This window comes from Lottia gigantea (genome assembly GCF_000327385.1).
Source record: "Lottia gigantea unplaced genomic scaffold LOTGIsca_61, whole genome shotgun sequence".
NCBI lineage: Eukaryota > Metazoa > Mollusca > Gastropoda > Lottiidae > Lottia > Lottia gigantea.
In genome coordinates, this window is record NW_008710086.1 from 1,604,968 (window position 1) to 1,623,302 (window position 18,335).

Consider the following 18,335-nt stretch of genomic DNA (forward strand, 5'->3'; position numbering starts at 1 on the left):
AGAAATGTACGACAATCTCATAATTCCTTCAAAAACACCTCAATCTAGAAATTTAACATTCTTTTTCTATTATAGGGTATAGTCTCAGGAAAGGGCGTTTTTAATAGTCATAGACTTTAAGTATTTTCATAAATCTTAAACGTAATATTCCTGTAATAATTTACATTATTCATAAGCAACTATTATATGACAGCTTTGACATCCATGAACAACTATCAAAAAAAGATTTGACATTCATAACAAACTACCATATGACAGTATTGAAATTCATAAAGCATCTATAGCATGAGAGCTTTATTTAACATCCATAAGCAACAATGATATGATAGCTTTAACATCCATAAGCAACAATGATATGATAGCTTTAACATCCATAAGCAACAATGATATGATAGCTTTAACATCCATAAGCAACAATGATATGATAGCTTTAACATCCATAAGCAGCAATGATATGATAGCTTTAACATTCATAAGCAGCAATGATATGATAGCTTTAACATTCATAAGCAGCAATGATATGATAGCTTTAACATTCATAAGCAGCAATGATATGATAGCTTTAACATCCATAAGCAGCAATAATATGATAGCTTTAACATTCTTAAGCAGCAATGATATGATAGCTTTAACATCCATAAGCAGCAATAATATGATAGCTTTAACATTCATAAGCAGCAATGATATGATAGCTTTAACATTCATAAGCAGCAATGATATGATAGCTTTAACATCCATAAGCAGCAATAATATGATAGCTTTAAATTCATAAGCAACAATGATCTGATAGCTTTAACATTCATAAGCAGCAATGATATGATAGCTTTAACATTCTTAAGCAGCAATGATATGATAGCTTTAACATTCATAAGCAGCAATGATATGATAGCTTTAACATTCATAAGCAGCAATGATATGATAGCTTTAACATTCATAAGCAGCAATGATATGATAGCTTTAACATTCATAAGCAGCAATGATATGATAGCTTTAACATCCATAAGCAGCAATGCTATGATAGCTTTAACATTCATAAGCAGCAATGGTATGATAGCTTTAACATTCTTAAGCAGCAATGATATGATAGCTTTAACATTCATAAGCAGCAATGTAGAATAGCTTTAACATTCATAAGCAGCAATGATATGATAGCTTTAACATTCTTAAGCAGCAATGATATGATAGCTTTAACATTCTTAAGCAGCAATGGTATGATAGCTTTAACATTCATAAGCAACAATGATATGATAGCATTAACATTCTTAAGCAGCAATGATATGATAGCTTTAACATTCTTAAGCAGCAATGATATGATAGCTTTAACATTCATAAGCAGCAATGATATGATAGCTTTAACATTCATAAGCAGCAATGATATGATAGCTTTAGCATTCATAAGCAACTGAATAACATAACTATTTCTAGATTTATTGAGCAATTCGCTAATTATATAAACATGCCTTTTTACACAGCATGCCAATTTGAAACACAGAAATACAATTAAAATAAACTAGTTATAAATCAATGAAAACAAACTGTCTAATTGACATGTCAGCTCCACCAACCACCCTAGAGAGAGATGTTTCTTCTTGTAATACTTAACTTTCTTTTGTAATGGTATGGGCGTTGCTTCACATTTGACTCTGATGTACTGCATTCGGCATGAAGAGACTTGTCATTACAGAGGTGTTTAATCCTCTGATTCTGTGAAAATGTCCGCCATCTGCACCAATTAACATTGCTTCACACATGACTTACATTATTGTAATGTATTTGGGTATTAAAGATTAACAACTGCAGTGTGAAATGGGGGAAACTGCCATTACAGAGGTGTCAATCTAATTATTATGTTCGTATACATTTTAATATTTTTGTACTAAAGTTCTGTGTAAAAGTCAAATCATAGAGATGCAAAAAATAAACCAAGTACAAACAACCCGAGCCGCAAAACGAAACCCGAAATCCAAACACCACATTTGCAGAACATTGGCCGCAGCTTATGAAATGTTCACATGAGGAAGTATATCAATTCGTTTCTCCTGTTGCAATTTAGAATAAATTACCACTGAGGTCACATTTCTTCGTTTAAAACTAATCAAAGATCTTCTACATATTGTTATCAGTGGTCAGAATTACAAATTAAATACGGTGGTTGTCCAGTGGGAAATAAAACCTGATATTGAAGTCTGAAACAGGTCAGGTGGAGAAGAAAGACCATTGTGGACAAAACAATGGTATTTCAGCATAAAGAGCTGGTGAGGAACGGAATACAATGGATGCTTGGGCCTTTGTTGTGGTGTTTATTAGCGTATATGTATGAACATTGAAAATAAATAAATTCGCCTACCAACTTCTCCCTTGTCAATTGTCGAAGGCTCTATAAAGCAATAAAGTTTCTAGTCCAAAATATGATCAAGCCATTGATTGACATTCCTTGTCTTTTGACATGAACATTTACGGCATTTATTTATGTGCAAGACAGTTTGTTCCATATCAGGTCGTAAGCGATGAAACAACACAAACTAAAACGGTAATGAAACGTAACAAGACTAATTTACACTCGGGAATAACTTGGCAGCATGTCTTGTTATTTTCTCGTGTTCAATTCTCTCTTGATGGAGTTACTACAAATACACATTATCAGCTTGACGAATTCTCTCTTGGGTACCGTCTTGATGAACGTAGTCACGGATTGGCATAAGATTCTCTTGTATTGAAATGACACGAAATAAATGGAGTTTTACGTTCTACTTTTCTGTATATCAGGGCCCCGTATTCTCGAAACTATCTTGGCGCTAGGAAGTCCTAGGTTTCTAGGATACCCTAGCGCGAAGGTCGTTTCGAGAATGCGTGACCAGATGCTCCTGAGTGTAAAGCTTTGCCCTGCTATCACTTAATTGCTTGCTTTAATTAGATGATCGTTAAGTATAGGGTACATGAAAAAGGCTGGAATTGAGGAGATACGGATACTGTGACCGGTGCGATGTACGTTGCGGAAGTATCTACACAGTAGTGAAACGAGAAAGGAAACCATAAACCCTAAAATAGTACTTCAAGGATTGTTGTTATTTTTTTTTCAAGTGGGCAGATCTAGACCAGATTCTGTCCGATGAATTAACTTCTTTTGACTGACTCAATTGACGTCCTGAATAACACCCGAGCGTGCCCTTTTTGAACTGTTAATGTCAGGATCAATGAACAATGTTCTTCTCTGGTCTTTATAATTACATGTATATATGAAAACGATCCTCTATAAATCAATATTTTTGAGCGGTCTGGTTGTCCTTCTGAATCATCTCCATTCATCATCCATTTGATTTGAATCCCGTTTTTAATCTGGTATGTACGAGTATCTATATGAAAACAATAACTGGTAAGAACAAAATAAATCCAATAAATTTAATACGAAGTACCAGAAATAAAGATTCTCTTGGGAAATTGTACACATTGTAACATTGTCTCTGACTCGACGGTTATTTCACGTCTTGTTATTGTCTCCACTGTAGTCGTTCTTAAACTTAATGTACTACCACAAGACAACAACACACAGATAAAAAAACTGCAAAGTATTCATATTTCAGTTCAGAAAATCAATGTCAGACCACAAGACAACAGCACCGCTTGAATTATTCCAGGATTATCTATGCTATTTTGGCAGCTGTGTCTACTAGAATAATGAATTATGGAAGTTGTTGTTTTAAAAATATTCGTGTATTTATCAGTATAGATTTGGAATGTTTTTTCTGCTCTTTCAGCTTACTGAATCGAAACTGATCGAAGAAGCTTAAAGTGATCGACAGAGACATTATTCCATTGTTCAGTTCAATAACTTTAAGATACGAATATATAATTCTGCACGCTACTCATCTATGTGCTCAGTTTTGCTCTTTAAAGATCCATTGAAAGACACATGATAAATGTGGGTGTCCCAGAAATCCGTTCCGAATAAAACGCTGAATGGTGTTGCCAATCGTAATAAGTAGGCTAATGTCTCTGTCCTGACAAATTTCTATTCATAGCTCAATGCAAAACGTTGCCTATCATTCATCGTGAGCCAAATAAGGAAGAGTTTGACGTAAAACTTCATTTATTTTCATTTCAAATATCAAATTGCACAAACGATAAGAAATGGCCTGAACGCTATAAACATTGTATATTACTGGTCTTAGAGATATCAATTAACCTTAGATGCTAGATATCGTGTACATACACCATTAAGACTGGAAAATTATCCTATATCTTTTTGTACATGACTTATTTGCGCTCCATTAAGATTTACAGTCATATCCATTAGCACCAAAACAGAACAATGCGTGCATTCTTCTCGTATATTATATTTGTTTCCGCTCAGACGATCAGGTAACATAGTCTAGCTTTATTTCAGTGAGCACTTTTCTTAATATGTTTTAATGAAAACTCAGAAAACGTCCATTAGTTCTCTATAACCTTGCAAAATGGAAAATGAAAGTTTTTTCCCCTTCTCTTCTGCACCTAATTGTGGTAATGCCGACAGACCATGCAGTGGGCGAGGAAGGTACTTTTGTGAATCCATGTTATGATGGTTGAAATCGGGAAAAGCCGGTTTCTCTGAAAACAAATCATACGGTGGTCAGAGAATTTTAACACTTAGAAAAAAGTTCAGAAAGCTTTGATAGCACACCTATTGTAGGATACGGGTCTGACTGGAAATGGAACAGTCTGTTTTTCAAAAGAAAAGTTATCTTTTAAGTATTTCCGTGAATAATTGTTCATGAAAAAAGCAATTTTGATGTATTGCCCTCTTTTCTTTACCATTTTCTCCGTCAAATTTTATACAATGTCTTTTGATTGCAGGTTTTAATGTCAAGAAAAAAACCGTTGAAAAGTACAAAAAGACATCGCAATTTATCAAACGTTTTGTTTGATGTAGTTTCAAATATTAAAAAAAAATTGTAAAGAATAATCTATCATTTGGAATATACATTAACGGGAATCATAAGAGCTTTGACAGTAAGGAACCATAATGAAAAGAAAAGAGTTTTGATATTAAGAAAATTGAATAGCTATTGTTACAAACATCTGTGGATTTAATGAGATTTGTTGCGATCAAGGACATTAGAAACAGGAGATAATAGATTGGTCGGTTAATGAATGCTAGAATAACGGCCTCATATCGATGATGTTTAGCTCTTTAGCGATATTTACTTTTTATTATTACCTATAATCCATGATACAAATACCAACGAATCCAAAATGCCAATTTGTTTAGGCATTTCTTTGCTTTCGGTTCAGTTTGTGAAAATGTAACTCTTTAAGCGATATTTATTAACTATTATTAAATAGAAAAGGTACAAAAAACTGTTTACTTCCGGTTGCATTTTAATACTTTCGCCTTTCTTGTCGAGATCTTTCATAGGATTTAATCGGATATTATTCACCAGTTTCACAATGTCCTCTGACTTGAACCATAAACCCACGATCAAAGACATCGTAAACCAATAAATTGGCATCATGAATACTAAATGAAGATTTATAACTTATGCCAATAAGTTGACAGTAAATCCGATTATTGTGTTATCTATTTGACAACTCCATTTCTTTAAAATGAATAATCGAGGACATCACATTATATTTTTTACTCTCCGTTTAAAGAGTTGTCTATCTATGGTCATAATCTCCAATTTTAAACAAAGCTTGAACAAGTACCTATTGTAAAAGTATTCTGAAATAAAGCGCCCAGTTGGGTGATGGGTGGTATTTCTGTAACGTCACAGCGGATAAAAACTGTAGCCCCTTTCGTGTCTACATGCAAACTAACGGACCGACCGACAGACAGGACTGCCAGCAATATACGTCCACATTTCTATGTGTGCATTTACAAAAATGGGCGATGGTTGTTGTTCCCATAAACAGACGACAGTGGACCATCCTCAAGAATATAACCCAGAGTTACATGATGTCTGGTATTTCTGTAAAAAGACAATGGTACAACAGTGGACCATCCTCTAGAATATAACCCAGAGATAGATGATGTATGGTGTTTCTATAAACAGGCAATAGTACAACAGTGGACCATCCTCTAGAATATAACCCAGAGATAGATGATGTTTGGTGTTTCTATAAACAGACAATAATACAACAGTGGACCAATCTGTACAATATAACCCAGAGATAGGTCATGTATGGTGTTTCTATAAACAGGCAATAGTACAACAGTGGACCATCCTCTAAAATATATACACCAGAGATAGGTGATGTATGGTGTTTCTATAAACAGGCAATAGTACAGTGGACCACCCTCTAGAATATAACCCAGAGGTATGGGATGTCTGGTGTTTCTATAAACAGACAATAGTACAACAGTAGACCACCCTTCTAGAATATAACCCAGTGTTAGGTACTGTCTGGTGTTTCTATAAACAGACAATAGTACAACAGTAGACCACCCTTCTAGAATATAACCCAGTGTTAGGTGATGTCTGGTGTTTCTATAAACAGACAATAGTACAACAGTGGACCCCTCTCTAGAATATAACCCAGAGTCAGGTGATGTCTAGTGTTTCTATAAACAGACAATAGTACAATACTCTCTAGAATACAGCACAGAGTTGGGTGTTTCTATGAATTGACAACACTGGTTCGCACACGAAAAAATTAAATAAATGCCAAGGCGTGTTAAAAGTAAAATCGAATATATTTAGTCACCTGTAGAGTCTGATAGATGTAAGCACCTCGCGTCTTTCCAGCTGTGTTTTTGACTTTTACTCTTCAATTTTCTTAATTATTTTCTGCTAACTATATTATAATATGAGAGTTATAATTTTCAAAGGAAAACTCCAATACTATAAAGCTCGGAATAATTAATTGAATACTTTGAAGTATTTCTTGAGGTTTTTGATATAACACATATCTTTCTCATAATTTGCTTATATAAATAAAATTTAGATATTAAAGGTAGCTCACACCAGTAATCAACAGTTGAATATTGGTCATAACTTCCAAATGCAACTCGTATGCCGATGATAACATATATCAGAAGTTCAGCTCACATGAAACCAAATAGAGTGAACAGGTAACACATAGTTAAAACTGTTGAATTTGATGCGTTTGTTGTGTACAGTAAAGACATATATTTTTTACACTCACAGCTTTCAGCATACACTTTGGTGTGAAGGTCCCAGTTACAATCTCAAGAGTTATGGAAGCTTTTCATTCTTAAAGATAGAAACCTTAATAAGCCTTGTTAGTGGTTGAAGTATAGGATAAGAACGTAAGGAAAATGTACCGTATTGATTCTGTGTCGCTAAAATCTAACCTAATTTTTCTCAGATTATAAATGATATTTTGTCGTGTGTTCTCCAGCTTCAGGATAAAATAGTATCGTGTTATTTATACGGTCGGGTGATGGTAGATGCTGTCATACATCACTTTAGATGACAGACATATTAGGAATCTGTCCTAATAACATTATCAAAGGACCAAACCTGATTTGTTGTGTTAGAAACCAAATTTATTTGACATTTATTCCGTCGAGTGTAGGATCTTAATAGCACTTTTCATCCAGAGGTACAAGAAAATTCTCTGCAACAAAATCAGATTTGGCCGTTGAGCCACGTGGTTTGTTAATCTATCAGGCGTGCGACGCCACACACTTCCGGAATGCCACATCTCATGAATGCGCAGATAAGTTCGTCTGTCTTTTAAAACAAATTCCTTTGACCATTTCGTCTTTTGAATCAGTTGTCCAGCCAGATAGCCGTCATGATGTATGATTCTCTTGGTTTATTCCAAGCATGAGGCACTGAAGTCTATTTACTACACGGGAGATGAAGGAACAATCTCTGCATTAACAATTTGTAAATGTTAGCGGATCTAGTGTTTGGCCATCTATGCAGTTATTTCATTCACTTTGCCCGATTACCTTTAATTATATATCCTAATCACATGTCCACAGAGTAGTTCTTACTTATCGCGACGATAATCTATAACACTAAGGTTAGTTCCAGAGATTGGAATAACTCCCTCACTTTCCTTAATGAAGGTCGTATACCATTACCAGACAATCAACTTCGTAAACACCTGATACCATCAGATATTAATTTATTTTCCTATCAGAAGATCGGACTATCTGAAGATCAGAAATACAGGCTTTGATGTCGAGACTGACTTTCAAATTTAAATTCTCGCCATCTACATAATTTACAATTTAAATTTCTAGCACCTGAAGTTATACAGCTTCAGGTTTCAGGTAATATATCGACCCTGTCAATCAACTATTAAATAATTAAATATTCTGTTAAGCATCTGACCATCTTCTCCAGAAATCACTTGCAGTATTCGACCACAATAACTGCCTCAGCTACATTTTATTGTAATTTATAAAGTGAATTATAAATCAACCACTTGATGTATCAATTGGCGTGTGGGTAGGATTTTAACAAATATTGTTATGTGTTTACCATATGTAAAGTATAAAAGCCAAATTCATTATTATGTAAGAATGTGTAGAATTATAACGGTATGTGTTTAATATTATGTAAATCAATATAATTACTGGTGGAGGGAATATAATAGTGTATGTACATGTATATCTGTTAAAATAGACCTAATGTATGCTATCGCATCAAATTTTAGTACAAATGGTTTTCGTATACCCCTTTCTCCTGTATTTGGGTAGGAATAATAATCAGGAAAGAGCTTTTGCAAGAAAGGTTCGTTCTTGGATCAGCTGGTAGATGGGTTGGCATTTATGATCATTTACTTTTTCTTCTGAATCGTGGATTAGATATACACATTTATGCCTGTTAGCTTTTTTGGCCTTCAAGTTCTCTTTCTTTTCCTTTCTCCTCGCGTTCGTGAGGTCAGAGTACAAATAGCGGGAGCCGACTTCATTACTTTTAAAATTGTGATATAAGCTTACTTGCTGATTTGCTGACTTACGGTATGATAGCTGAATCATTTACATTATGAAAGTTATTTGTAGTTAATTGTCGGTGTTTGTAGACGCAGGTGTTGCTAGTTCATTATCACCATGATATATATTGACATGTACACATCAAGTTATTTCCGTATTGATATTTACTAAGTCTAATTACTATTTAATTTATACCCATTGTGAGCCTATAGAGAAGTCTCTGTTATTAATTCTGAGATATCAACCAAACAACTGTTTTAGCACACGGGGCTCCCGGTGGATTTTAAAATATCTAATTATAAAGACACATCTAATGTGATATTATGGAGAAATTTTAATAACTGATTTATCAAACAAAGAACGATTATTAAGACCGTAGAATAATCCAAGTTAAAATGAAACCAAGGTGGGCCGACTGGATCTTTGAAAAGCAATTCTACAGTTTGGATGTCGTTTCAAACTTGGGATTCATTCGCTACTATCTTTGCAAATATTTAATTCAAAATTAAAGAAATTTAACTTAGATTTCGGGGATTTTGTTAAAGGAAACAATGGTATTTCACAAGTTACGTGATATTAAAAGTCTTGGTATCTAAGGGCTAATGATAGAAATACCCCATCCATCTACCATTTACACTTTCATAATAGAAGTGAAGCTGAGTTCATCAACAGAGTAGGCGAGTTCAATGAGATGTTCTGGGAGGGGATGTGGAGATGATATCTCAATGTTTTAAATGATTGATAGTGAACACTCGATCTACCCCCTGTTCCATGTAACGAATCTGACTTTGGACATCTGAAACACTCTCTGAAATCGGACAGTATATGAAGTGAAATAGCTTTAGATATAAAAAAAACACATATTTTTTCCCTTAATACTCCTATATTTCATCTTGTGAGATCCTAAAATAACATTATATTATCAGAATGTGTCCCAACCTATTACACATTATCATTGACCAACACCCCGACCCACATACAGACTATATGATATACCAGAACACCAAATGCTACCAGCTTTGTCGCTTGTTATGATATTTTATTTGCGGATTAGTTGGAGGTACCTCAGAAAGTAGTAAACAACAGCGAACCAACAGAAATTGTGCCTTAACTTCATCGACATTGACTTCACCCGACCGACATACACGGTATGTTACGATCAGAGAGAGTTACCCATTGTTTCTGTAAGCAATTCTACACGAAGTCAGAAATTGTTCCTAAACCACATTGCCATAGACTACACGCCACGCTCATACACCGTATGTTACGATCAGAGAGTGTTACCCAATGTTTCTGTAAGCAATTCTACACAAAGTCAGAAATTGTTCCTAAACCACATCGACATTGACAACACCCCACGCTCAAACACCGTATGTTACAGCGTAAGGTTTCCTCAAGGAGCAGTAAACAACAGCCGACCATGTTTAACAATCTATTCAGGGGGGAATATGCTTATCACGCTAGTGTTTAATGGAGTCCGATTTCAATTAGACAGTTAATTATCTTACCACTTCATTAACTCTAACATAAATCTTAAATTATCCGTCAAACCATTAAATATATTGTTGTCTCTTGCACTTTAAGCATGGTGATGGAACAGTGAATTAAAGCATAAGAGAAAATTACTCTGAACGGAATTAAAACGTTATCTCTTGTAATAAATGTATGGAAAAAGACCATTAGCATTGAAAAATTTATTATCTTAAATCATCCGTCAAACCATTAAATTACATGTATGGTTGTCCATTGCATTAAACCATACAGGTAAACCGATTCAGGGAGTCCATAAGGCAGCGTAGATGACAAGTTAACGCCCGCCTCCGTCAGCAGTTGATATCGCAAACTTAGGAGTCTGTAACATTGAAAGAGTTTACTATACACTAAGATTATACACCTATGATAATTTCCCACTAGAATAAAGGCTTTTTCAATGGCGGAAAACATCGGGGTAACCATTTCAGTCCACTGGTTCCATCACCAGGTTCGGTTGTGGCATAATCTGGAGATGGTTGGGATTACCAGGTGCTACAGTGACCTTGTACATCACCAAAATCAAGGCTTTTGATCAAAGTGATCTGTGGTTTGTGACCAAAAACAAACTTGTTCCTGATGGCGCCGTGCTTTTGTAAAGATGTCATGTTTTCCCGAGCAAATAATGTATCAAATCTTCTAGTTCAAATAAAGTAGATCGAAGTCTTTTTCATGGGCATGATTTTCTTATATGCAAGCAGGCCTTGGGGGCTGTTGTTACTTTGATTATCAAATGAATCAAACATTTTTGTGAGATAGCGCCTTATTTCTTACGCCATCTTGGCTCCAAAATCCGGAAAGCTGAATGTTTTTAAGATGTGAAAGATTCTTGTTTATATCACAGAAACTAAAACGTGTTTATATCCATTTTGTAATCAAATAAATTTCCCCAAGCTGTCTGTATAGCAAATGATAGTGTTAAAATTAGTTTGAATTCGTGTATGGTAATCTTTAAAATCGTGATGCTATCCCTTAGGAATGGTATTCACCGATTTCCTGTCTCTTCCGAGTACGCTTGAGACCCATCTTAAAATATTGTACATTCTTAAAATATCCTATTTTCCATCTAGGGAACAATTTAGCTAAACCTTTTAAAAATTCAAAGTGAAATGAGGTCGATGAAAGTATTCAGAGCTATTAATTGTTGTCTACTTTTGTTTTCATGGCGAACTGGAGAGCGTAAAGAAAATATCGGTCCAGTTATGTGGTGTTTGCTCTTATCCCGACCCAGCTGTAAACGGGTAAGGATAATCCAGAGAGGATCAATGCCAAGAGGGTTGACCATTGACTAGCTGGTAGAAAGGATCCTTACCTGTGAACCTAGGTTGTTTTTCTTGTAAAATTCGAGGTTTATGTCCGAATATGGTGAAATATCTGATATTGCCAGAAGTTCTAACCTAGTTACGTGATTTTTGCTCGAAAAACTTGCTGGGGGGGGGCCGGATGCATGATTCTGATAACACCTTAGATCAGTCTGGTTTGAATTCTCTGCTGTCATTGAAATAGAGAATTCCAACTTGACCTCAAAAATGGCCAGATTTACACCTCAAGGTTTACAGCTAAAGAAGTCAACCAAATGTTTTTTTTATTCATGAATATGATATTGTATCTTTCATCAATACCCTTACATATTTAATTCTCTGTAACTTAAAGAAACAAAGAAATACCTTAATTTATCTCTTGTCGATATGGATCAAAAATATCTTCTTTTATTACCAATCCAATACGACCGTTTTCCTTTTGTCTTATAAGTTGATAGAGTGTCTAAGAAAGTTAATGATCGTGTTGGTGAAGTTTATGACCGTACAACCTCCGTAAATTATCCATTATTCAATGATTTATTTTCATTTAAAACGCTACCTGTGATTATTTAATGGGGGTAATAAAATTCCCACCGTTGTTTTTATTGAGTTTATAATTAGACTGTACATGTTATTTTAATTCTTAACTAGTTATTGTTTGGAGTTATCGTTAGTAGTTGACCGATTTAAAACACCGTGCCAAGTCGTTGTGGGGGTTTGTGCTCGGGTCTGTTACAAAACTGGGTTTCTACCCAATTTCATACCAGTATTGATGAATTTGAAAAGACCGATAAGCAGGTCAATGAACTCAATGTTTGTAAACAAAGCGTTTTAACGCATTTTGTGGAGAATTTTAGTAGTTTGTCAGCCTCATATTTTACGCCTCCAAGGATGCAACTATCAAATTCCACAAATAAAACGAATGAAGAATGTTCCCAGAAATAGTATAATTGGAAGACGCGATTTTTATTAATTTTTCTCTTCATGTTTGGAGTAAAGGCAGCCATGTTGTTACGTAGGGAATTCCCTGACGTCACTTTGTTTACCTTGGAGACGTTATGACGTGACGTCAACCTCACCAAGTCGTCACTTCGGTCACAAACGCCACACAAGAAAGGGCTTAAAAGGGTCGATACCCGAAAAACAGAAATTTATACCCAAAAGCAAAAAACGAGTAACCTAAGAAAGGAGACTCCTAAGGTTGGTAGAAATTGATTACAAAATTCTTAACTGAAAGCCTTCAAGGCCTATGTAGATAAAATGTTCAAATGTGAAAGAAAGGAAACCCCTGCCCTGTGTGGGAAGTAAAATAAAACCCTTTGGATAAACCTAAGAGAAAGTTGTTTATTTAATAATTAAAAACCTTTAAGGCCTATTACAATCCGATTCGGGTACAGGTAATCCGATTCGGGTACAGGTAATCCGATTCGGGTACGGGTAATCCGATTTGGGGTACGGGTAAATAACCCGGGTTCCCCCTACCAGGTTTTGAATAATTATTGTCTATTGAATAAACTGATTAATCTTATTAATATATTATTTATTGTTGTTTCTTTGTTCCTTAAGGCTGGGCTAGACTGGACGAACCCCTGTAAAGTATTTGTATCTCGTGAGTAGGGACACGAGACCGCAACAGGTCCCAGTGGCTCACCTCGGGTCACCGATCCTACGACAAGAAAAGAATATTAACAGGCCAGTCATTGATTTACAGAAGGTTTTAGAATGCACGAAAGCATAAAGAGAGAGTTAAAAAAAATATTTCCCAGGGAAGATGCCCCAACCTACTTAAGTCCACGGGCCGTCGCTCAACTAGTTCAGTCGCTGTTGGGTCCATCTTGCGAATTATCAATTATTTCATTATTAATGAGTAACTCGTTTTAAAGACTTTCTGGGAAAATCTGATCGATCATCACTGGTTTAAGATCACTAAAGATCAACAAATCGTTGTTGCCACTGAGTTGTTGATCTGGTCGTCATTCTGAGCGCTTGGAATCTGCAAAAATTGCTGTCAGCAGTCGGACAGAATAGACATCCTAAGAATTGAAATAGCGAATCATTATTTTTTAGATGTTTTATATTACCACTGCAGTAATTATTATTTAACCCAAGGCAATGGTTTCTTTTCTTCTAAACGCCAGATATCTGAGCAATAAAATAAAACGAAAGAAATCAAAATAGTTCTGTAGACAATTAATCACAGCACTAGACAATATATTGAACAAATTAAATCAATGATGGTCGATAGTGTATGATCGATTTATACTTCATGGTGTTTATTTTCTTGATTTTCTATATGTATTCCAATCAATCTTCGATCTCTTCCTTGATCGCAGGGCTAATTGATAGGGGTTGAAAGCCGACACCGGGCTACTTCCATGGTATCGGAATCTTCTGCTCGAGGATTCGAACCCACGGCACCTTATACTCGTGTAGACGACAATTCAAATACTGAGCTTTTCGACTGCCTCAGGCTTAATATAAGAATTCTGGTTCTCGCAGCCGGCTTGCTTTCAACAGGACACTGTAATAAGAAAATCGCATGAAATCAAATGAAATGGAGTATATGTAGACACAGCTTTATGGTACAACAATCACTTGTTTAAGTTGTATTCAACGTTTCGACGTGTTTCCCCGTCGTCCTCAAGCACATAATGATAAGAGGTGGTAGGCAGTGATTGTTGTTCTATAAAGCTGTGTCTATATATCGTACTCACAATCGCTAAATGCCATGTGTAGACTTTGAACTAAATGGAGATTTACGTTTTTGTACCTTACAAAACGAGTAACCCCACAAACATTGCTCTATCACTAGAGGTTACGCCTACATGCCTGTGCCTGTGCTTTCGTAACATTGCTTAACCTTAAATTCCTACAATTTGGGGTATTTAACTTTGAGAGTGCCATTAGCCTTCTCGGTTCGATTTTCAAATATTGAGGGATATAGTCTATAGCTATTATATCTACCCCTCCGAGAGCATCACCGATATCGGCGATATGAACTTGTAAGTCCTACTATTTTCAACATCACTGGATTACACCCCTACCTACTTCACCCTTTTTATTACCCCCGCTTATTATTATTATTATGTGAATCGTCTATGACTGTAATGTGTTCATTTGTATTGTTCCTTACCAATCATTTGTTGAAATTTTCAAAGCGACAATTTCGTAAATTGAGCAAAATGATTTTCAACGATATATACATGTATTATTCTTTTCTATTTTATTCTACTTGAAACATTTTTTTGATTTAAGGGACAGATGTGCCATTGTTTTGACCAATCATACTTAAGTCTCAGAAGCGGGACATATTTTAGCTAAGACAATCAGTAATAATATTCCAATCTGTTCCTTTAAGCTACGGAATTAACCGACTCTCTCCTCTCCCCTTCTTTGGCACCACTGCTTTCTACCATTCTGTGTTCATCTTCTTGTCTGAACAAGTATAATTTTTATCGAAGAGTTAACAAGACATGCAGTTTCGACTTCGAATAAGACATAATTAAATGGCCACATTAATTTCTCAAATAGACAATAACATCGTAATTAGTGAGTATCATTAAAATTATTATCGTTCTCTTTGAAAATTTCTTCAATTGATATCTATAATAGCTGATCATTGATTATCTAACTTGCTTGAACGGCTTCGATTTTAAATTGTTTGGTGCTTGGCGCAGCATGTAATGTATTTATCGTTTGAATTGAAGGCTTTGCTGTCGATGTATATGGTTTATGCTTTAATGGACAGCTATGTATTTGTCTGCCTTTTGAAATGGTCGTTTGCGATTTTATTTTCCATGTTAAAGTATGTCTTCAGCTATTTTGGATGCTCTTTCTAAATGTCATACATGGTCTACCGATTGATACTTTACATGAGGACTGAGCGACTTTTCTTTAAAAAAAAATAATAACAAGAATTGTTTAAAAATGAAATCATGCCTCATTTACTCAGATTTTTCGATTTGTGTTAATATTGTAAAATCATTCTTGATTTTTCACAAGAGAGAATACTCAGTGCTTAATACCATTTCCTTTGACCAATCGTACTTGGAAACTGGATTTTTTAGCCGAGCTTATCAGTAATAGTGTTCACAGCTCTCCGTGGAAATTTGTGCTTTCAAATCCTTGTGTGTCCAAAAGTATCTGCGTTTAATGTTAACATAACGACTCGTCAACTTAACTGTGATATATAGAAAAGACATATATAGAAATAGTGAGTACAATTCGTAGTTTGAAGTATTTTTAAAGGAATTGTGTGATTTTCGTACAGTTCTAGTACTTCTTAAGACTATTTACTTATATTCAAGATTAAAATCAACCCCCAAAATGGCACATCTATCCCTTTAATGCCGAGGTGTAAATGAAATGAAATGAATGGAGTTTTACGTCCTACAAATGAAACTTACTTTTTCATCCGATAGAGATGTGATTTTAGTATTATATTGAAAAGCAAGGAAGAATGTCAACTGAATATTTCAGCTTTTGTGGTCAATTTAAGATTCTAGTTTCTTGGTTTTCAGGTCAAGACTGAATAATTTATATTAAGAAGTTTACAACAAACAATTCCATTAAGATTCCTTATTATTATCAAAGAGTAGGTTAATGTAGACGAAATAGAACTCATTTATAATCAGTTGATCTGTCATTAGTTCAGTATGATGTAAAAGTGTATTGTATTAACTTGTTATCGAGTTTTAATGCATGTAATGAATTATATATTAAGGGTAATTATAGAATCGTTAACATCGGATTGAAATAGGTTCGTTTCCAGTTAAGAGAAACGGATAAACTGGGATATATTGATTTCGGCAAAGTCACCAATTATATTCCCTATTGTTACCATTTTCTCCTGCATAAATAAGCCCTTTTTTTCAATACGTTTTACTAATCAACATAACACAGTATGTTTTATCTACATAAATTAGATTTGACATTGTGTACTGCCTTCTTATAATGAACATGATTTATCTCTTTCAATGCCACACATAACTTACTTTGGATAAAAGACTTGGACAGTTTTATCGATAACAATCGAATATTGGTAGATATCTCATCTGCATTGACTGTCTTATCTGCCTATTACGTTAAAACCATAGTACAATCATAAAGCACATGCTCCAACTATATCAAGGCCACATATGAATAACTGAAGAGAATATAAATGGACAGTTCTTTAATTGTAATCTGAGTACCAGATTGTCAGTCGACCTTCAATCAACAAACACTCGATCTAAATACATAGACATTACCATCGAGTCAATAACGAGAGCTTACCACGTCTATCAGTCGCTTCCAATTTCTCCTGATGTCATTAGCTTGTAAATACAAACCAATTCTGCAATGTTTGTCTACTATTAGACATGAAAATGTAGTTCCGTTTACCGTCTGTCACAAGACAATACTTTATACAATTCTATATATTATATATATAGATTTAGATAGATACTAGATTTAGTCATGTGACCCTAAGTGTTTTTATATGATTAATGTATATATAAACTTGTCATTTGCTGCTCAATGCTGCAATAATTGTTTGTGTTTGTAGGTATGTGGGCCAAGGACAGTTATAGCTCTTTGCATTGCTTCGATTTCTTGTCTGACATGTAATTCTATATTACGTTACGACTACTTGTCAACTAAACCATTTAGCTTAATTAATTCTTGCAGTCGATCAGATGAGGCGATAAACCATCTTCCAGTGTGCCAAAACCTGTGTCAATTTAAGATCCTTTGACAGGAAAGGACGCCGAGTCTAATGCCGTTCTACTAGCAAAATTTCTCTCATTGTACATTGTATCCGTTCATTGTCCCTCAAATTAGTTGAAACATTAGTTTCAAATTCTGCTGCCAAAGTGATTTTCCAAGTATAAGAGTCGCAAGCAGGTTGTCAATCTTCTTAATGATCAGGTCACAGTTGTATATAACAAATATTGGTATCCAGGGTATATCAGTTTACGTTATGACTAACGGTTTTGATCGTATTCATAACGATTTCATTGATTGATTGATGTATTTCATTGATAGATTGATATATTTAATTGATTGATAGATTGATATATTTAATTGATTGATTGATATATTTAATTGATTGATATATTTAATTGATTGATATATTTAATTGATTGATTGATGTATTTCATTTATTGATTGATATATTTCATTTATTGATTGATATATTTCATTGATTGATTGATTTATTTCATTGATTGATTGATTTATTTAATTGATTGATTGATATATTTAATTGATTGATAGATTGATATATTTAATTGATTGATATATTTCATTTATTGATTGATATATTTCATTGATTGAGTGATATATTTCATTGATTGATAGATTGATATATTTAATTGATTGATAGATTGATATATTTAATTGATTGATAGATTGATATATTTAATTGATTGATAGATTGATATATTGAATTGATTGATAGATTGATATATTTAATTGATTGATAGATTGATATATTTAATTGATTGATAGATTGATATATTTAATTGATTGATAGATTGATATATTTAATTGATTGATATATTTAATTGATTGATTGATGTATTTCATTTATTGATTGATATATTTCATTGATTGATTGATATATTTCATTG

General features: G+C 34.3%; 1 protein-coding gene across 1 annotated transcript; it reads right to left on the reverse strand.

Annotated features, from left to right (window-relative positions):
- Positions 1-294: 294 nt before the first annotated feature.
- On the reverse strand, positions 295-1,034 carry LOTGIDRAFT_128419 (hypothetical protein; the record flags this gene model as incomplete). The annotated part of the gene is made up of 2 exons (XM_009064303.1): positions 295-783; positions 831-1,034. The coding sequence occupies 2 exons, from the start codon at positions 1,032-1,034 to the stop codon at positions 295-297; spliced, it is 693 nt and encodes a 230-aa protein (XP_009062551.1).
- Positions 1,035-18,335: the final 17,301 nt, after the last annotated feature.